The sequence below is a fragment of the Acartia tonsa genome, chromosome 5 (assembly GCF_053477335.1).
Source record: "Acartia tonsa isolate MP-2025a chromosome 5, ASM5347733v1, whole genome shotgun sequence".
NCBI lineage: Eukaryota > Metazoa > Arthropoda > Copepoda > Calanoida > Acartiidae > Acartia > Acartia tonsa.
In genome coordinates, this window is record NC_137264.1 from 12939577 (window position 1) to 12961536 (window position 21960).

General features: G+C 34.0%; 1 protein-coding gene across 4 annotated transcripts in view; it reads right to left on the reverse strand.

Moving 5' to 3' along the window:
* Positions 1-21960, reverse strand: part of HUWE1 (HECT, UBA and WWE domain containing E3 ubiquitin protein ligase 1) — a 75292-nt gene that overhangs the window by 23599 nt on the left and 29733 nt on the right. For all 4 annotated transcript variants that reach the window (XM_080160357.1, XM_080160358.1, XM_080160360.1 and 1 more), the window contains 17 exons: positions 21171-21337; positions 20701-20792; positions 19062-19141; positions 18500-18615; positions 17318-17393; positions 13895-14062; positions 10201-10359; positions 9551-9672; positions 5759-5842; positions 5190-5297; positions 4534-4605; positions 4071-4177; positions 3519-3661; positions 2634-2775; positions 1652-2365; positions 1184-1263; positions 397-634 (listed from right to left, as the gene is read on the reverse strand). In XM_080160357.1, coding sequence (XP_080016483.1) covers positions 397-634; positions 1184-1263; positions 1652-2365; positions 2634-2775; positions 3519-3661; positions 4071-4177; positions 4534-4605; positions 5190-5297; positions 5759-5842; positions 9551-9672; positions 10201-10359; positions 13895-14062; positions 17318-17393; positions 18500-18615; positions 19062-19141; positions 20701-20792; positions 21171-21337 — 2668 coding nt within the window. The remainder of the gene's footprint in view (positions 1-396; positions 635-1183; positions 1264-1651; positions 2366-2633; positions 2776-3518; positions 3662-4070; positions 4178-4533; positions 4606-5189; positions 5298-5758; positions 5843-9550; positions 9673-10200; positions 10360-13894; positions 14063-17317; positions 17394-18499; positions 18616-19061; positions 19142-20700; positions 20793-21170; positions 21338-21960) is intronic.

The following is a 21960-nucleotide window of genomic DNA, read 5'->3' on the forward strand; positions in this document are numbered from 1 at the left end:
AGGAAAATTAAATCCAATAAGAAGATTTTTAAATGAAATCTTAAAAGCCAAAGCAAATATTGAAAGAAAAAGGCATAAAATAGATATTAAACGGCTTTCACACAACTTAATTCTAGAGCAATAAACCCACCATTAAAAAATTAAGGAGGGGGTTAAAAATACCCCACGTGACCCCTTTTATATTCAATTTTGTTTATCATAATTTAGGAGGGAGAGGGGAGAGTAGTGAATGAGAAAGCACAAAATAGAAATGATGTACAGTACATATATGTATTCCAAAAATAAAGAAAATATTTAATCCCAAATGAAATTACAGTTTAGAAGAATTTAGTAGCTACACCCCCAAAAAATAAATTTGCGATAGGTATTACAAAAAACGAAAAAAATTAATATTACCTTATAGGAATATTAGGGAACGCGGAGGAGGGAGCCGCAAACTGAAAACTTGGCGGATTCACACCACCATCCAGCGGGGTGCTGGTCTCGTTTGGCGGGGGCGGCGGCTGCCCGGTCCCGCCGAACGTACTGGTCAGCGTCTGCAAGACTGTGTTGAGGGAGGATGCGTCAGCCGCAGTTGAAATACTGCCGACCGCATCTGATAATGTTCCGCTAGCACCGTGTACTCCTCCTACTCCTAAATAGCAAAATTTATGTAGAATAGGATTAATATTGACAGGGGAAAAATTGTAGTCAATTTATAGTGCTGTTTCCCCTTTTATTTATTGGTCAGTTCCTTCATCTAGTAAAAGGGGAGGGGATGGAATAGGGGAAAGTGTAGTTATTTTTACCCTGTTTACATTCTACAAGATTTGTCTCCATCCATCTATCTATCTACTATACCTGCTAATAAATCAAAACCCCTAGCAGGTAGGTAGCCTTATTGACTTTTTACATGATTTTATTTTATTTGTCTGTCTATCTATCTGTCCATCACACTATCTATCTATCTATATATCTACTATACCTGGTAATAAATCAGAACCCCTAGCAGGTAGGTAGCCTTATTGACTTTTTACATGATTTTATTTTATTTGTCTGTCTATCTATATATCCATCTATCTATCTCCTATACCTGCTAATAAATCAGAACCTCTAGCAGGTAGCCATGTTGACTTTCTACATTATTTATATGATTTGTCTGTCTGTCTATCTATCTAACTAGCTAGGTATCTATCTGTAATACCTGCCAATAAATCAGAACCTCTAGCAGGTAGACCTGTTGACATCCTGCTTGAAATGGCATTAACCAGATCTTCACTTAACCTTAAGAAATGATTAATCGTTAGGTTTTTTATTGTGAAAATATGAATACATATAAATTAGAAATATTTTATATCTAGCTTTAAAACTTATTGAATAAGAAGGTAAATATACATATAAAATTGAAAACTTTAAAAGCTTTAAAAAAAATCTAGATTATATTTTTAATAATAAATCCTTTTATATTTTTTTTTTATTAAAATCAGAAAAAAATAGGACACTACATACTCAAATAAATAATCTTCCCTTAATTGCACTGTGTGAAATTCTGCCTTGTGAAACTTGTAAATATTTATAGGAAGTAATCTAGAGGTCGACTTACAATTAGCAAATTCGTCCATAATATGTATTTTCCCTTTAAAACATAAAATCCATTTGAAATATAAATTACCTAGAAACAGTATCTGTAAGACTACTTCTTGTGCTGCCAGCTCCATCATCACTGCCAGATGTCGCCGTCAGGCTGGCAACCGCCGAGTTTTCACTCACAACAACGTCCATTTCATCACCGTCCGCCAGCTGGCCTTCGCCAGCCGATTCGGGGGCGGGTGTTGTGGCAGCTTCTGGCTCACCACCTGCGGCGGCGTTGGCCGCCCTCTTTTTCTGCTCCTCTTCCCTCTTCTTGGCCGCCTGCTTTTCCTCCTCCTCCTGTTGTTTCCGCTTCTTTTCCCGCCGCTCCGCAAACTCCTCCTCTCTGTGCTTGTGGATAACCTCCAGGAGTTGGGGCTTGATGGCGGTCACGCAGTCATGCACACTCTCCCCGTCCAACACCCGCGACTCGTCGGTCCAGCGGACCAGCGCGTTGGGAATTGTAGTCAGCGACGATCCGGCTGCGCCGCCTCCCAACAGCCCACCGTCCACGCCGCCCGTCAGCTCGTCGTCAAGGCCGTCTAAAATGGTGATTGTGGTGTCAAAATCCATGGCACCGCCGGCGCCAGTTGGCTCCAGCAAAACAACCCTCGCGTCGTGCAGGTTGTTGCGGGTCTGGCTGTTGAGAATGAAGGAGGGAAGGTGGCGGGATGTGTCGGTGCCCAGCAGGGACTGCAGGATGGCGGGGGTCCCCGGGTTTGTTAGGCCGCCGTTTCTTGGATTCAGCTGGACATACCTTAAATTTATCATAACGATTATGTAGGGCAGAAGGTTTTTTGTCTCAAGCTTGCAGATTTCCACTTAAGATAAGCTTCACATATGTATCAGAGATGGTTTTAGGCTACTTTAATTTTTATTTTATCCTTATCCCTACCAATAAGGAGCCCCTAGATGCTAGCGGCGCATCGGCTATCTAAAATAATGTAAAATAAAAATAAAACCATATTTTGAATTTAGTCAAAACACAGCAAGAAGAAATTATCAATGTTTTAGGTTCTTTTTACCTGTAGCCTCTGCTTCTTTGTAGGGTTCTATTCTGTGCACGCCCCAGCAAGGACTGAGCATCCCCAGCACTTCTGCCCATGAGTAGGGGATGGCTGGGGGTCACGTGGCTTCCAGTACCACCGGTAACACCATCAGCACCACCTAATAATTTAGTTATTAACAAGAATGAACAAATAATAATAAAAGCATAGGTAAAATTTCTAGGATAAAAAGATAAAGGTCAATAGAAAAACCAATTCTTAAAATATTTTAGTGAACACCATTATACCTATGTAGTACAGCCTAAAAAAATCTTCAATGTTTTCCTATAGCAGCATACAATGTACATAAACATAAATTTTGGTATTCAAAACTATAAAGTTTGACTAATTTCACAGACAAATCATATATGATAATTTAGTAAAGAACTTGATATCCCAAATAAAGTAAGGATCTTTAATACCCAGGCCTGCAGGGTAGGCAAAAGTCCAGTTTTAACTGGTTAAATATTAGGAAAAAAACAGTATAGGTAAAAACATTAGAATTTACAACAAAAAATGACTTATTTTTAGAAAGCAACATTTTATTTAAAAAGAAAATAGAAAGAAGTCCTTTTTGTTGTAAATCTAATATTTTTATACTGTGTGTAAAGGCGTTTTAGGAAAAAATGAGAAGTTTCTTCAGAAAAAATAGTAATTTAGGACCTTTATAGAGGCGAAAACAACATTTTTTTCAAGGTAGACTTTTGCTATGGATTTTTGTTGGTGGTTAAAACCGGAAAAAAACATGTGGTTTAATCTGCCCTGGACTTTTCCTGCCAACCTTGTTAATACCTAAACAGTTTGCTTGTACTTTCGGCAAATTTCTAGTTAAGCATTTTCTTATTTATTTAAATTATTAATTACCTGTAACGCCATCCGCGCTGGTCACGCCATCAAAGAGTGAGGGCTGCAGGTGCATACGGTCATCTGCACCACCCAGCCCATACTGGTCATTCACTCCGACCATCATGATAGAGTCAAATTCACGGTCCATGTTTCCAGGCATCCTGCAGGAAGGAATAATCATTATTAGAAAAAAATGCATTCATATCAAAATAGACCTTAATTAGCGGCTAAGCTACATTGAATTCTTTTGTTTTTGAGGACGGGATGGGGGGGTAGGAAGGGGTAATTATTTTCTAGGGGCGACTTCTCTTAGGAGGGTTGTGGTACCAAACCCCCAAAATAGATATAAGCCTTCCCAGGACCTATGAGAAGCTACCCTGTATAGGAGAACAACTATACCAGTTCAGCGGTTAGCGAGATCCGTTGGTACAGATAGACAAACGGAGATCTTATTACTTTATTATAAAGATTTCCTGAATTTGGAAAAGTAACAGGTTTTCTAATGGAAAAATATTACGTCGTCCGCTAAGGGTAAAATCTTTCAATCAATCAATCAATTACATATTGTACCTGAAGAATGCCGCGTCTTCCATGTCCTGAAAGTCGTCTTCCACATCCTCGAGGAATCCGCTGGTGTCGTCATCATCCTCCTCTCCCTCATCACCATCCTCTCCATCCTATTATATAGATTTAAATTATTGGTTGAAAAGTTGGGACACTAATATTAGGTCATCTTATATTTAAAAGACAATGATTTAAGTAGCGCAGCAAAAACAAGTTAAACTTTTATAAAATGAAAAAAAAAGTTAACTACTATTGCATGTACACTGGTACAGTACATTATACAGGTAATTTTTCTTTAATTTGCGGGTCAGCATAAAATGTAGCAGCCAATACATTTAGCTGTGCGCGAAGTTTACTAATCTAGAGATTGGCCTAAAGGATTCTCAAAACCAATCTACGTGTGCATCAGAATCAGAGGATAAGGGCTACTACAGCAAGAGGCGTAGCTATTCCACAATTATTTTCTTACCTCAAGTTCTTCCCCGTCTTCTTCATCTTCCTCTCCACTTCCGTCTGTGTCAGAATCTGAATCACTGATCACCTAAAATTTAACAATTTGATTAGATGATGTCCGTTTGTCTGTATAAGTTGTTGTTTGTATCTGTCGGCCTGTTTATTATCTGTCTGTCTGTCTGTTTATTTATCTGTCTGTCTGTCTTTTTATGTACTGTCTGTATATCTGTGTCACTGATAACCTAAAAATTATCGGCAAGTAATAGGATGTCCATCTGTCTGTTTATGTATCTATATGTCTATAAAAATCTTTGTTTGTTGGTCTGTATATCTGTATATGTATCTGCCTGTCTGTATATCTGTGTCACTAATAATCTGAATATAATCACCAAGTTAGAGGTCTGTTTTTCTGTATAACACTTTATCTTGTTTGTCTGTACTCTTTATACCTTGCTGTTTGTTTATAAGTCTGTCTGTATACGCTGTTGTATCTATCTGTCTGTCAGTCTGTCTGTCCATCTGTCAATCTATCTATCTGTATATGCATACCTCGCTATGAGCCTCTGTATCCTGTTCTTCTCCCTGTTTTTGAGATTGTTCTTGTTCCACTATATCTATCTATATGTCTGTCTGTCCATCTGTCTATCTAACTATCTATCAATATATGCATACCTCGCTATGAGCCTCTGTATCCTGTTCTTCTCCCTGTTCTTGAGATTGTTCTTGTTCCACTATATCGTCATTGTCATCCATCCTACGCTCTGACTGGACTAAGCTAACCTAACATAAACATCATTTATTGGTCATTTCGTTTATACAGTAGGAGAGGAGAGGATCGGGTAAAGGGCAAAATCGTCATTTTAGTTAGAGTTTAACTTCATCAGAGAACATAAAAATCTGGTGTAACATCCAACTAATAATAAATCTATTTCACATAAAAAAGCACAATAGTTAGGTTCATAAGTAGCGCAGGAAGACCTTAAGGAATAAGACAATAGACGATGTCAGTACATCCAAAATTATCATTAGCAAAATTAACCCTTCTGTAGATAAAAATTATCGTTGGAATGGTGGACACTGCTAGTTTGAACTAACCAATTAAGATTTAATTTAAGTACCTACCGAAGTTGTTTAACCATCGAATCAGAGTAAAATTAACAGTCAAAATGCCTCGGTGTCCCTCCCTGGATTTAATAATAAATGACAACATGGTATGGTAGAACATTAGAAACGAAGCTTACCTCTGCAAGAATATTAGGTTCACCACCAGAATCACGGTCAAGAAGTTGGTCCATCATTGAATCAAACTCCTCAGGGAAGCTTTCCTGAAAATATAACATGTGTTAGGTCATAGGATGTCTGTTTGTGTGTGTGTATTTGTGTGTGTGTGTGTGTGTATGTGTGTATGGTCCATCATTGAATCAAACTTTTCAGGGAATCTTTCCTGAAAATAACATTGGTTAGATCTCATCCTATACACTTGATTTTTTGAATGTGGGTTCATAGGGCCAATAAGTATAATATTATAAGCAAAGCATCTCTGTTATCAAATCTTAAAAATTAAAGTTTAAAGCATCCTGTAGTAAATGAATTTTGGATTGATTTTTATCACATTTAATGTAAGAATGTTGCTATTATCATATTCAAAATAAATGCTGTAATAAGCTTTAAAATATTTAAACACTAGTCTCTCATTGGACACAAAATGACGTCCAATAAGAAAAAGGAATAAAAATATTGGAAAGAAAATTATTTTATTTCAAAATTAATTCTTGGCATTTTGGAATAAAAAATATAGGGGAAAGAAAATTATTTATTTCAAATTTATTTCTGGTCTTGAAATAATATTCATTATTTTATTTTAATTCGAGTGTCAACCAATAAGAAATAGGCATGCTGTTTTAAAAGTTTGGAATAAAAATTATTATTTTTTGTCAATTCCTTTTTTCAGAGTATAAAATGAGAATAAATTTTTCAACATCATTATTGATTTCTAATTTAACATTTCATACAGTGGGTAATATTTATTGAAACATTTTTTGTCATTCGAAATCAAGTGTCACAAAAATAATAATATTTAACATAAAAAAGAAATTTTTAAAATAATTTTGTTTTCTTTATTTGTTGAAGATTTAAGCCCAAGCTTTTTCTGAGGGGGGAGACCCCCCTCAACCCCCCCTCTCCTGAGGGGGGAAACCCCCCTCGACCCCCCCCCTGACGCTCTCTTCTTTAAAACTTTCATTATTTCTGTCATTTATTCTAACTATCTTATAAATTTCAAAACATGAGATAAAAAGGAAATAGTTTGCTGTACATTATTAAAAAATTTAAAAATTGTAAGAAAATTTCCAACATGATTTTTAATTTTAAATACAAGAATATTTTTTCCTATATGATATGTTAAATTTAAATACAGGAATAATTTTGTACTGTGGAATTGAAGAAATAAATGCTGTACATTAGAGTGGCTTGATTTTCAATGATTTTCTAATTTTAAATGTGCTACATACACTTTCTGTCTGAACATCATATAAGAGACCAAAAAATGAAAAGAAAATATTTTGGATAATGGGGAGGCTCGCTGATGCATGTAAACTTTTAGAAAGACACTTGTGGGGAGAATTTTTTTTTTTTTGGGGGGGGGGACAATTATTTTTCTTTCAAAGTATAGCTTTATGCTCCTTCCCAATTTTGTCTTGAAGAGTAGAATAAGAATAAAAAATCTGTTTTTAAAACTATTGATCCTAGCAAGAAAAATCCATAAATAAATTTAAAAACCAAGAGATTTTACATTTAATTTAAGATTTTTCATGCTTGGATGAATATTTTTTAAAACCAATTTGATATTCTTATATTAATCAACAAGACAAATTCAAAAAGATGCATAAAGCAATACTTTGAAAGAAAAAAAGTTGCACCTCCAGAATAAACTTCTAAAATTTTTAATGCATGGAAACACCTTCCCCCCATTTCCCCTCAAGGACAAAATCAATTTTTTATAATTAGGTTTCTTATATGACGTTTAAACTGTAGATGTTGATTACAAATTCAATGTCCAAAATTGATCCACTCTACTGTACATTGTTATAATTTAATATTTGATGTGGGTATAAACATTAGACATAGATGGTCAATCTGACCCCATTTTTTTTAAAAAGAAACTTTTTGTTGTATATGAAATACAGCCCTATAGGCAACATTATTTGCAACTAAAGGGATAGTTCTACGAAGTGTATTTAAAGAGTTAAGGTACTTAGAGTAGTGAACTTTTATAAGTCTTAGTAGAATATATTAGGCATTGGATAGATATTATTATGTGTTAAAGAATTTTTAACATTGACCAGACCAAACTTTTTTTATTTGACAATATCTAAAAAAGTTAAAGAGATTTGCCACATAAATTACATGAGAATGGTCTATTTTTTTCCAAATATGTATAGCCAAAACACCAATATAAGAGAATCTTTTTCCACATATTTCACAAGAATTATAAAAAAATTGAACAGGGGTTCCCCTTGGGACAAGTTACTTAAAAAACATAAAAAATAACGTCCGGTTCATTATAAGACAGGTTTTCTATAGATTCTTTTTAAAAAAACAAAGAAAACCGTCCGGTTTACAATATACACATTATCTCACGCGGAAATACCAACTAACCATACAACATATATATATATATATATACCTACATAAAATAGACCATTCTAGTGTAATTTATGTGGCAAATCACTAACTTTTTTAGATATTGTCAAATAAAAAAAGTTCGGTCCGGTCAATGTTAAAATTCTTTATCACAACCATATCTATCCAATGCCTTATATATTCTACTAAGACATATAAAAAGATCACTACTCTAAGTACTATACTAAATATTTTATTGGTCATTCTTTGTTGTTATGTGTATTTCGTTGTATAAAAAGTTTGAAGTTCTATTAACTAGCAAATGCTATCTAAAGTTGTAATTATGACAAAAAAGTTTTTGCCATATGTAACATGCAACGAAGTTGAAAATAAAAATGAAAAACTCATTTTTTAAGGAAAATCCCTGGTCAAATCTTTTAATTTTAATCAATAACTTTATATTATGCACTACTACGTTATTTTAAATAGAAAAAACTTACAGTTCACTATTTTTTTTTAAATGCACTTCGTGAAACTATCCCTTTTGCAATGATATAATTTTTAGAAAGATAACTTTATTATAAGAAATTAAATTATTTATAACTAACTTATTATATGTTGTGTCATACGCTTCACATTATATGATGGAAGAAATATTTTCTTCAAATATTTCATCCAAGGAAAGCTTTAACCTAAGATATTCAACAATTTATAGCTGATACATAATGTAAACAAAATTCCCTTGTGCTGTCTCTAGGTTATCTCTATTGTATAAATGAACGTACAAAAGAGGAGGAGAGAGAAGGAAATAGACAGAAAAGTGAGGGAGGGGGGAGGGGGAAGAAATATAGAGAAAAATATACAGAGATATTTATTGTTCACCCTTGGATGATGTAAATTTTTTGATAGACTTTTTTGAATTTAAGAAAAAGATAGAGAATGAGACAAAACCAAGTATCATATTTTATTAATATTGCTTATACAAGAAAGGTCATTCAAAATTATTTCACCAATATTAAGGTCAAGTGACAAAAATTTAAATTTCCACCTACTTCGCCCCCAGAGGGGGCAATAGTAGAAGGAAAATTCAAATTTTGATCACATGACCAAAATTGTTGAAATAATTTTAATATCAATTCTAGCATTCACAATATTACGAAAATATGATAAATAACTATTACGGATTTCTTGTTTGTTTCAATTTGTTTAGCTTCGCTTTTATGGATATTGTCATCCTTATTATTAATGAAATGTTAAGCTGACCCGACTGGCTTTTGGGTTCAGCCGAGTCTTATGTCATCTATCAATCTATCTGTATTTTTATCTATCCATCTTATATCTATCTATCACACTAACCTCAACTGTGTTAAGCTGTCCCGACTCGCTGTTAGCTATCTATCTATCACACTAACCTCAACTGTGTTAAGCTGTCCAGACTCGCTGTTGGGGTCAGCCGAGGCTGTTGTGCTAAGGTCATGTTCCGTTGCTTCGGCCTCGTTACCACCAACCTCTTCACCTTGAGCTCGTGTGGCTTCTAGATTATAAAGAAGATTAGTATACACGAAAACTTGTGTATTTAAATGAAAGAAGTAAAATGTAACTTTCTTCCAAACCAGGGATCTCACTAAGGAGACAAAATAATGAACGGAAAATGGATGTTTATTTTCAAATATTCTAGTTTGAACCCATCAATCAAGATTTAATTAAAGTACCCAATGTATAAGTTAGCCTTTAAGAGAACATATTTAAAACTTTGGGATTCAGTGTAATTTTCAGTCAAATGCATGAATAAGGTATGGCCAATATGCGAAATAAATCTAAAATATGTGGGGGACAGATAAAAATGTCGTCAATTTTACAAAACATCTGAAAATCATGAATATGTTTCGTGATTTCTTTGAATTAATTTCGTTGTTGGTATAAGCGGAGTTCAGTGTCCCCTCCTTCCTGATCAATCCACACTAATTAAATTTCATATATAAGCAATTTAAATATTTGAAAGAAACTAATGTATGTAATATAAAATTATTGAAAACTGTTAAAAAAAAAATCTCAATCTAACCTGAATTGGTGGTATTAGTATTAACATTCCTAGCCGTAGTTTCCTCAGTCTCGGGCTTCGACTTAGTAGACTTTGGCATGGTGAAGGCTGTGGGCTGGTTCACCAGCTTGCTCAGAGTCTCTAGGGGCTTCATGGCGGCGTTCACGCTTGCTGCCATACCTGAATAATTATATGAATAAAGATATTTTACAATTTAGTTCAGCAAAATAGCTATAATGATTTTGTTACATTTCTTTCTGTAGAAAAGTTAAAATGTAATATGATTGATCATTTAAGCTTGTGCATTATAATCATCAACTATGCAATGTGTACATATAACTTGCAAAAAAGGACATTCTCATAAAAAAATACAGTCTAACATAAAAAAGATAAATTCGTGTTAGTGTGTAGAGAAGAGAAAATTGAACTACCGAAATTTTTAAGGACAAAAAACTCGCCAGTTCCCCTCAAAGTTCCCATTGAGCACTGAGCCGCCCCAAATATTTGTGAAAATTTTAAAAAATGTATTGTGGTTTAGTTTTACGTTGTTAGGTTAGGTTATAATGGGTTCTGGGTTGTCCTGTAGTTAGAGCTCCCCAGAAAGAACAAACTACCAACCTCCCCTCCCCTTATTTTCAATTTATTAAAATAAATTAGGGGTGACATTTCCAAATATACATAGCTATGCACTGGTCGCCGGAAGGGAAAAGCAGTTTTTTGAAAGGGGCTATCTGAGATTATTACAGATTCTGATTTATACATATATAGACTATTAAAAAATGCAAAAAACAAAATCAAAAGCGTTCCTTCTTGGGAGAAAATCCGGGAAAAAGATTTTAGCTATTTTTACCCTAAAATTCACATTGGAAAGCCTGCAAAAAATATAAAGACATTTTAAACATGTCATTGCTCAGCACTTAGAAGTGGTAGAAAAATGTTATGTATACCATTGGAAAGCTCACAACCTCTTTTCATAAAGGTATAAAACGTTTTTGTACTATTATTAGTTTTTGAGCTATCCTCTGAAGTATACTCAAGTTTTAAAAATGCAGTTTTTTCATGAATTTTAAGTTTGATACTTGTTATACAAACCTTTCTAAAATTATATTGCTTAGCACTTAGGAGTTATATAATTATTTTATATAGGTATATTTGTATATTTTAGGTACTTTCAATTTAAGCTTTGAAATGTGTATAGTTTTTAGTAAGAACTAAGGAAGGAGGGGGGGATTTTATACACTATACTAAATGAAATGCAGTATAAAATTTTGCCCTGGTTGTTTTCGTTATAGTTATTGACCGGATTCTTTTTGTAAAATCTTTTATATGATTAAATTCACCAGTAAAACTCTTTAAATTGGATTTTGGCACTTTCCTTCTAGGGGCTAGTGGGGTAAAACACCCCCAAAATACAAAAATTATGAGTTCTGAGCTTATTTTCATAGATTTCATGTTGAACTTTAATAAAAACTTATTTCACATCATAGAAAAAAAAAATTTAGTCCTTAAAAGATGTGCCTAATTGAAATCCATAGTGATTATTTAGTTAAGTTATTTGAAGAAAAAAAGTTTTCATTAACAAAATCAGCCCAATATTTTTAAAAAAAGCCCAGAACTTAAAGTTTTAGTAGTTTTGGAGGAAGTTTTACCCCACTAGCCACTAGAAGGAAAGTGTCAAACTTAATGTTTATTGATAATTAATCATATAAAAGAGTTTACAAAAATAATCAGGTTAATAACTATACCAACAAGCCCAAACATTCAGAGCAAAAGGGGACTATCCACGAACAAGAGCAAGTGATTCTAAGCATCTTCCAGCATTGACCCTTAGTGTTTTTTTTAGTGAATATACTAGGTTTATGTTTAATATTTGCTTTATTGACTAAAAAGTTAGGTTTCACTATGGTTTTATATGAAAAAAACTATGAAATGTAAAGCAATTTTTAAAGCAATATCATCAAATGCTTTGTTGAGTTCAAAGGACAAAATAAAATAACACTGCAGACAGAGTCGACCAAGCTTTTTTATTTTTTTTTTTTTGGGGGGGGGGTAATATTTTAAAAATAAAAATTTTGGGGGTGCCTATGGCACCTCTAAGCTCTTTTTTGGGGGGGGTTATCTTTATTTCATTAAGGCATTTTTTTTTCTTTGGGGGGGGGGGGGTAAAAATTGAAAATCCAAAATTTTTGGGGGGGAATAATCACCTTTTACCCCCCCCCCCCTTGGACGTCTATGACTGCAGAAAAGCATCAAATGTTGTAAATTGCAAAAGTACATGAATTAAACTGTTTACAAGTTACAAACCCTTTTTCTAAATATACATTTTTAATCACAATAATTTATTTTGTGTCAAACCTTTTAAACAACAGTTTGAACTCATCAAAACATTCGATGATATTGCACTAAACAATGCTTAACATTTTAAAGTTTTTTTTCACATAAAACCATGGTGAAACCTAACTTTTTTGTCAATAAAGCAAATATTAAACATAAACCAAGTATATTTACTAAAAAGATACTATCGGTCAATGCTGGAAGATGCTTAGAATCACTTGCTCTTGTTCGTAGATAGTCCTCTTTTATACTAAATTTCATTTCCTCTCAGTGTATAAACCCCCCCCCCCTTTCCTTGAATTTTATAACTTAACAATTTGGGTTGTTTCACCCCACTAGCCCCAAGAAAGAAAGTATTAAAATGAAATCTTTAGTTGCTACATAGCTCAATTATGTGATAAAGTTTACATTAAAAAATCAGCTTAATATATCTAAAAAAAACCTCAAGTCTTAAATATAAGTGTTTTGGAGGGTAAAATACCTCACTAGCCCCAAGAAAGAAAGTGCCAAAATGAAATCTTTAGTGGCTACCTAGCTAAATTATGCAAAATAAGGTTTACATGAAAAAAATTAGCTTGATATCTCCAAAAATAAGCTCAAACATTAGATTTTAGTGTCTGTTTTACCCCATTAGCCCCTAGAAGGAAAATGCCAAAATTCAATTTTCAAAGTTTTACTGGTATATTTCATCATGTAATTTTACAAAAATAATCAGGTTAATAACTCTAACAACAAGCCCAAAACATCCAGGGCAAAATTTTATACTGCATTTCATTTTCTATAAGTGTATAAACTCCGCCCTCCCTCCTTGGTTCTTACTACAAACTATACGCATTTCAAAGACATTTTTAATTAAGCTAAAATTGCAATTACACAAAATATACAAATGTACCTATATAAAATAATTATATAACTCCTAAGTGCTAAGCAATATAATTTTAAAAAGGTTTATGTAACTAGTATCAAACTTAAAATTCATGAAACAACTGCATTTTTAAAACTTGAGTATACTTCAGAGGATAGCTCAAAAACTAATAATAGTACAAAAACGTTTTATACTTTTATGAAAACTAGAGGTTGTGAGCTTTCCAATGGTATGCGTAGCATTTTTCTACCACTTCTAGGTGCTGAGCAATGACATTTTTAAAATGGCTTTATATTTTTTGCAGGCTTTCCAATGTGAATTTTAGGGTAAAAATAGCTAAAATCTTTTTCCCGGATTTTTTCCCAAGAAGGAACGCTTTTGATTTCGTTTTTTGCATTTTTGATTTGTCTATATATGTATAAATCAGAATCTGTAATAATCTCAGATAGCCCCTTTCAAAAAACTGCTTTTCCCTTCCGGCGACCAGTGTATGCTACATTAAAAATCAAACCATACCTGGAGAGGACAGATCCAGAGCATGGGGCACTCTGGCCAGGTCGGTGATGACACCCTTCTTCAGCATACACTTGACTATGTTGTTCATGTTGACCCCGGGCTGCTTGAAGGGAGTCAGGTTGGTGCCCGCGCTCGGCGGGCAGGAGTCGATCATTGTGGATATCAAGCCTGAAAAAAAATTGTAATTATTATTGACCTACCAAATTGATTAATATTTATATATTTTGTTAGACCGGGCTTTCGTGGCTAACAAAACTGGGTTTTATCTTTCTTCTTAATTTTAATATAATAAAAGCTGTCTATAGTACGATACGAAAAAAAACTTTCTAGTGAGGCATGGATGTTATCCAATGCATATTTCCAGTTTCATTATATCTTGTTCAGGTAGCCCTGGCAGAATAAAATTCCAGAGCCTCAGCCAGCAAAGAAAGGTGAATCCTATACGTTTCTACGGACAACCAAATTTATATGAAAAACATGGCATTTGTCGTACAGGCTAAGAACCGGTTTGCATCCAGGTAGAAATGAGACGAAAGGGATAGTTCTATGAAGTGTATTTAAAGAGTTAAGGTACTTAGAGTAGTGAACTTTTATATGTCTTAGTAGAATATATTAGGCATTGGATAGATATGATTATATGTTAAAGAATTTTTAACATTGACCAGACCAAACTTTTTTTATTTGACAATATCGAAAAAAGTTAAAGAGATTTGCCACATAAATTACATGAGAATGATCTATTTTTTTCCAAATATGTATAGCCAAAACACCAATTTTAGATAATCTTTTTTCACATATTTCACAAGAGTTATAAAAAAATTGAACAGGGGTTCCCTTTGGGACAAGTTACTTAAAAAACATAAAAAATAACGTCCAGTTCACTATAGGACAGGTTTTCTATAGATTCTTTTTAAAAAAATAAAGAAAACCGTCCGGTTTACTTACAATATACACATTATCTCACGCGGAAATACCAACTAACCATACAACATATATATATATAAAAAGACCATTCTCATGTAATTTATGTTGCAAATCACTAACTCTTTTAGATATTGTCAAATAAAAAAAGTTTGGTCAGGTCAATGTTAAAATTCTTTATCACAATCATATCTATCAAATGCCTAATATATTCTACTAAGACATATAAAAAGATCACTACTCTAAGCATAGGCGTCCAAGGGGGGGGGTAATGGGCCATTTGGCACCCCCAAACGATTTTGGGGGTGCCGTAGGCACCCCCAAAAATTTTTGAACAATACCCCCCCCAAAAAAAAATTACCCCTACCTTGGGGGTGCCGTAGGCACCCCCAACGATTTTGGGGGGGGTATTTACCCCCCCCGAACGATTTTGGGGGGGGTAATTACCCCCCCCAAAATAAGTGTTCTTTAAAGAATTTTTTTGGGGGGGGTATTTACCCCCCCCAAATTGAATGTTCTTAAAAAAAAAATTTTACTGAAATTTTTTTTTTGGGGGGGGGAGGGAGTAATCATGTTTTATTTGCTTGGGCCTTTATAAGGGCTAAAACCATCCCGGGGATCTATGATGTAATTGTAAAGCACTGAAGATTCCATAAAATAGATACCTAACTAAATTAAATATTTCATTAAATAATGAAAAAGAATTTCTATAGGCGATTTCTTTTGGGAGGATGTCAGGGTGTCTCAAAACTAGTTATAAAACTTACCAGGACCTATAAGACGCTTCACTTTAAAGTATAATCATATTGGTTCATTGGTTAGTGAGTTAATTATTGTATTTTTATGTTCTAAAGAATGAGATACTACTATATATTTGAATAGTAGTGGCGCCCTTAGCATCTAAGAACTCGTGTTTTCTAAAGGGTAAAAAGGAGAAAAATAGCCTAAAACCACTCAAAGGATTGACCTATAATAGTGTGGAACCATCATGGGATCTATGTGAAGCTTTCCTAAAAAGGAGAACTCAGTATTAAAAGTAATGAAATCTGAAGCTATAGTCAAATAAACCTTACTTACTACTTTATGTTATAGGATAGTACTTATTAACTTAATAGATTAGGTAGGTGCTTTTTTTACATAATTAAATTACCCCCCCCAAAAATTTTACCCCCGGGGTAAATTAGTTTGGGGGGGGTAATTACCCCCCCCAACAGATTTGGGGGGAGTATTTACCCCCCCCAACAGACTTTAGGGGGGGTAATTACCCCCCCCAATCAAATTTTACCCCCGGGGTAAAAATTTTGGGGGGGGTAAAAAAAAATTTCGGCGCGCTTCGCGCGCCATTTTACCCCCCCCAAACACGAATTACCCCCCCCCTAAAATTTTTTACCCCCCCCCAAAAAAAAAGCTTGGACGCCCCTGACTCTAAGTACCATGCTGAATATTTTAATGGTCATTCTTTGTTGTTATGTGTATTTTGTTGTATAAAAAGTTTAAAGTTCTATTAACTAGTAAATGCTATCTAAAGTTGTATTTATGACAAAAAAGTTTTTGCCATATATAACATGCAACGAAGTTGAAAATAAAAATGAAAAACTCATTTTTAAAGGAAAATCCCTGGTAAAATCTCTTAATTTTAATCAATAACTTTATATTATGCACTACTACGTTATTCAAAATAGAAAAAACTTACAGTTCACTATTTTTTTTTTAAATGCACTTCGTGAAACTATCCCTTTAGGATAGGAAGGAATCTTGTAAAACAAATCAAATTAAGAAAAATATAATCTAATCAGATTAATAGGACAAACATAATTGTGATATTCAATCTAACAAGGATGACAACATCCATAAGTAGCAAAGCTCAAAAATTATGAATGAATATCGGAAAAAAATGCTATAAAGCAGTTTCATACAATAAACATTAATGTTGATAAAATAGGGAAATAAGGAAACCTTAAAAATCACGCAACCTTATATACCACGAAAATTTTAAAAATCTAGGAATCGATCTAGCATCGCAATTTATAGACAAATCTTAATGAAACTTGATAAAAATATGTAAAATATGAGCATATTCAATTCCTGATAATTTCAGCCACAAATTTTGAGTAGGAATCGAGTAAACCGTAGAAAACCTAAAATCTAGGAATCGATCTAGCACCCCAATTAATAGAAAAATCGTAATAAAACTTAAAGAAAATATGTAGAATGTAAATTTAAATAATCCCTGAAAATTTCAGCCCATTATCTTAAAAAGGAGTTGAGAAAATTACAAAAACATGAAAATCTAGGAATCGATCTAGCACCCCAAACAACAGACAGATGGACAAAATAATGTATAGATTAGATGGGCATATTTTATAAGAATCTTCACTAAAAATTTCAGCTGTCTATCTTTTCTAGGAGACGAGAAAATCACGTTTCCCCCACTTTGTCTCAGACGGACAGACGGACGGACATTTTGAATTATAGAGTAGCTTCGCTCTTAATAACAGGTACCTGTCAAAGCTTGAATCTTTGTGTGTTTGTTTGCACACTCGGGCAATGCCAAGGCGCGTGACAAGGCGTTCTTAACCTAAAAAATATCATTTGTTATAAATTAACATTAAATAGCATTAGAAATCCTAAAAAGGATTTGTTATTAGCAGTGTTGCGGAGCCGGGAGACGTGGAGCCGCCATATTTTGCTGGAGCCGGAGCCGTAATTTTAGTTAAAAAACGGCTCCGGCTCCGGACTAGATAAACAAAGAGATTTTTTATAAATTATAATTTGATAACTCTGTTTTGTCATGTGCAAATGACCCTTTTTAAGTTTTTCAAGTCCATTTTGTCAAAAAATGAACTTTTAAAACCTTCAAAAGTCCAAAATAGACGTGGGGGAAAAATATGTCTAGTTTTTCTTGATTTTAGGTCGGAGCCGGATCCGCCATCATCACAGACGGCTTCGCGGAGCCGCACCAAAATCAAACGGCTCCGCAACGCTGGTTATTAGGGTAATTTTACCCAAGTGGGCCTGTTCAACCAATAGGTGATAAACGTATTTCTGCCAATCCAGTCATATTTCAAAAAGTTTAGTAAATAATCCTTAGATGAAACTGAAAGAAAAAGGATGGACCAACTGTAGTTCAAGGTAAAATATTCTTACAGATCATAACCGCACCCCATTTTAAGCGGCATAAGAAGGCCTACAAATAATCTGGAATAACCAAGATCCAATGATGCAAAGGGAAAGCTTTACTGAAGAAAAAACGCGTAAAATAGATCTTTTTCACGCATTTCTCTGCACTGCGAGATAATTATGCATTATTGATTTATGGCTATTCCAGATTATTTGTAGGCCTTCTTATGCCGCTTAAAACAGTGTGCGGGCATGATCTGTACGTTCAGCCGTTTGGCAGCTAGCAGCCTTTAAAATTCATAGAATTTTTGGAAATATTCCTTACCAGGAATATTTTACCGTGAACTGCAGTTGATCCAAAAGGATGTATGTCTGTCTGTAAAAAGATCTCGCTAGCCGCTGAACCAATATGGTTCTCATTTACAGTAAATGCTTTAAGGAGCGTATCCTCTAGTACATCTAACAGTAACACATTATTAACTCATTTCTTTTGTAACACTCAAAATTGACCAAAATAAATCTAACTAGCGTTTTTACTTAGACCCCTGCGGGGGGACTCCTTACCTCTGATACTAGACTGGTCTGTGCCTCAGGCGCGTGATTACAGCTGGCAATGGCGGCTACCAGCATCCTCACCAGGTTTGAGCAGTCCTTGTCCTTCGTATCTGTCAGCAATTCATCTAGATAAAGAATAATAAATCTATAAACATAGATGTATCACCAGACAACTATCTGGAATCTCCCTTGTGGGAACCTTCTTCGTCTGCTATTAAATAGCTTTCTACTCTTTTGTAGCGACTTGGCTGTGTTAATATTCGCGACGCTATTGGTTGATTTTCAAAGACCCAATTGAAAGTCGGCACAGAGTCCTCAGGATGGGGACATACAGTTATTTAATCCGTTCCCCATCTAGTGTTTTACTCTTAATCTTTCGCACAATTCGTTTTCTTTTCATATTCTTGTGTGAAACTCGACTAGGCACTTTGAAGTATACTATCCAAATTTCTAATCATAATGTTTTGTCTATTAGTATTAAGTTTCTACCATGTAAAGTAAGTTATTTCAATATTCTGTAGTGTACAAAATTATGATGTAATCATCAACAAAATTCTAAAAAAATTCTTACCTAGAATAAATGCCATTGCGGTGCAATCTTCTTTCACAAGTTCAGATATACCAGCACTGTAGTGGTGCTCTGTTACTAGCCTGATATCAAGTTAAAATTAATGTTTTGTTGAATTAAGTCTTTCATGAATTTTTAAGAAACAAAGTTCAAAGTAGAGGCATGGGTGTATTAGTCTGCACAAGATTTATTGCTTTTCCCCGGCTGCAATAAGTATTACATTTTTTCGCCCCCTAATTCACTTTACCTTATTTAATAGCTTCTTAGAGCTGCAAATCAGTTATTGTGCAATGCAGCAATATTGAAAAGTTTGGATAGAAACGAGCTTTTCTTTACCTCTCACTGTTGCACGGCCAGATGAAAAAAGTTTATTATAGTGTTAGGCAAAAATGATTTGCAACTGTACCAGTAAGTACGTCTAATAACACCCTTCACTAATTTTAAAATCCAACTAAATCTAATTTTTGAGAAAATTAGATTTGAAAATTTTAAGTTCAATTTTCATCCCCTAGGAGTTACCAAACAATCATGACAAGAAAAGCAAAGAAAATTAATTTAAAATTTTGAACAAGTTTGCCTTTATAAAGTTCTTCATAAAACCTCTCCTGAAGGGAGTTAATTAATGGCCATTTTTATCAATTGCTTTGCTAAGGTCACGGAAATTCAGCCTTAAATAAATCATATATAGAGGGTTTTATGAAAAACTTCATAAAAGCAAAGTTGTAAAGAATTAAAAAGTATGAATATTTGTTTTTCTTATCATTTTGAAATTTGAACTTGAAATTTTCAAACTTAAATTTTTCAAAAATTAGATTTAGTTGGATTTTAAAAGGGGGGGGGGGGGGTTTAATGCAACCATCTCGTAATCAATGTATAAAATTTGATCTGAAATTTTGCATGAGTAATCTTTGGTAAGGCTATTTTCCCTAAATCGAACAAAAAGTTGAAAAAGTAACGGCTAACAGCTCAGCCGTTTAGCCGTTTTTTGGCTAATTTTAGGGCAAATCTGTCATAAATTACGTGAAATCAACTTTTTAAAACATTTTTTTGCTTTAAATCATGTGAAATGATGCAAAAAAAAACATTTTTTAGATTTCTTGTACCAGCAACTACCGGCTAGAACCGTTTGAAAACGTTTTGGAGCGAAAAAGAGCATTATGTGGAGAGAGGTTTCGTGATGAATTTCCCTTAAAAATACCCAACAAATAGCTAAACTGCTGAGCCGCCAGCCGTTAGCCGCTACTTTTCCAACTTTTTGTTCGATTTAGGGAAAATAGACCTACCAAGGATTACTCATGCAAAATTTCAGATCAAAATTCGAATTTTAAGTGCCATTTATACACTTACGAGATGGTTGCATTAACCCCCCCCCCCCCTTAGCAAAGGGTGTTATAGGACGTACTTACTGATACAATTGCAAAGTCATTTTTGCCTAACACTAAAATAAACTTTTTTCTTCTGGCCATGCAACAGTGCTCTCTCTGTCAATAATATAATGACAGATTTACTTTATTGTTTCAACCTCCACTTATTTTTTCATTTTCCCCTCATCCGAACTTAGCAGGGAAACTCGTGCAGAATGTGTACACAAGGGTAGAGGTTGAAAGAATGTTTGTTTGATTTAATCCAAAATAACTTTTACCTAGCACATCCTGCGTAGCTTTTCACCATTTCAGCCAGCAGCCTACAGATTCCAGATTTGGGTAGAAGTGGCTTCAAGGACCGTACTTTTTCCTGCAAGAGAAATAATATTATTTTAAATATCTAAATTACTCACAAGTTTTATTTGCTGAAGAAAGAACATTCAACTTTATTGAATTAAGAATTGTGAGTAAAAAGACAAAATACTTTTTTAAAAATGAAAATTAATTATACCGTGTAAAAATTTCTCTCCAAGTATAACGTGAAGCATACGATAATACAATTTCAAAAGTTAGCAATGAATAGTTTGATAGGTATAAAGTTAGCTTTCTAGAAATAATTTTTTTAATCGATTTTTTTAATCGGATCGTACATAACAAAAAAATAGACAAATGTGTTTGTCTGCTAGAATTTCACACAATTAAATATGTAATGCAATCTTAAAAATTCTGAGCTCCAAAAAGAAATTACCTCTTTAGTCTTTTCATCTTTATTGGTAGCAACACCAGCATCCGACTGGCGGGCATTATTGAACCTGGCAGAGCCAGGGAATGTGTCGGTGCCAGTTCCTGCGGCCGCCTGTGCGGCTGGCGTCCCTGGAGCTGACAAGATTGATACCACAGAAGCAGGTAGCTCTTCTGAAAAATAAATTATGCTATAATAATGTGTTTATAGCAAATGGATTTGTTATTACTTTAACCAGATTATTTTGTACTCTAAATATAGTGAAACGTATAGCGTTCTAAAATAACGATCCCCCCATTCCCTCCTGGTTAATGCACTTATGACTGATATAAAGATATTTTCAATATAAGGTATTCTGAAGGATATTGAAAATGGCCGGGTATCCGGCAAAACCCCAAAATTTTCCATCTGTCATAATAGCCACGTATATTATACATAGATTATATAGCATGTTTGTCCTTCTGTCCGTCATTCTTTCCTGAATTTAGAGATGAAGGTAGACCTAGTTGGTACTCATTTTCCGGAAAGCTTAAGTTAACATCCCCCCCCCCAAAACTAAATCACACATAATATTAAGGGAGACATTAATTCATTTTAAATTACAAAATGTACAATTACAAGATTTAAACCAGTTTTTTTAGCCAAGAGATGCCGAAGGCACGGACAAAACTGGTTTTGATAATATGATTTTTTACATTGTTTTTTATAATCGTAGAAAACTGGATATAATACATACGATGCATGAATATTCTGTATGGCTGAGACGCGGTTCAAATCCACCGGTTATTAATCTGTT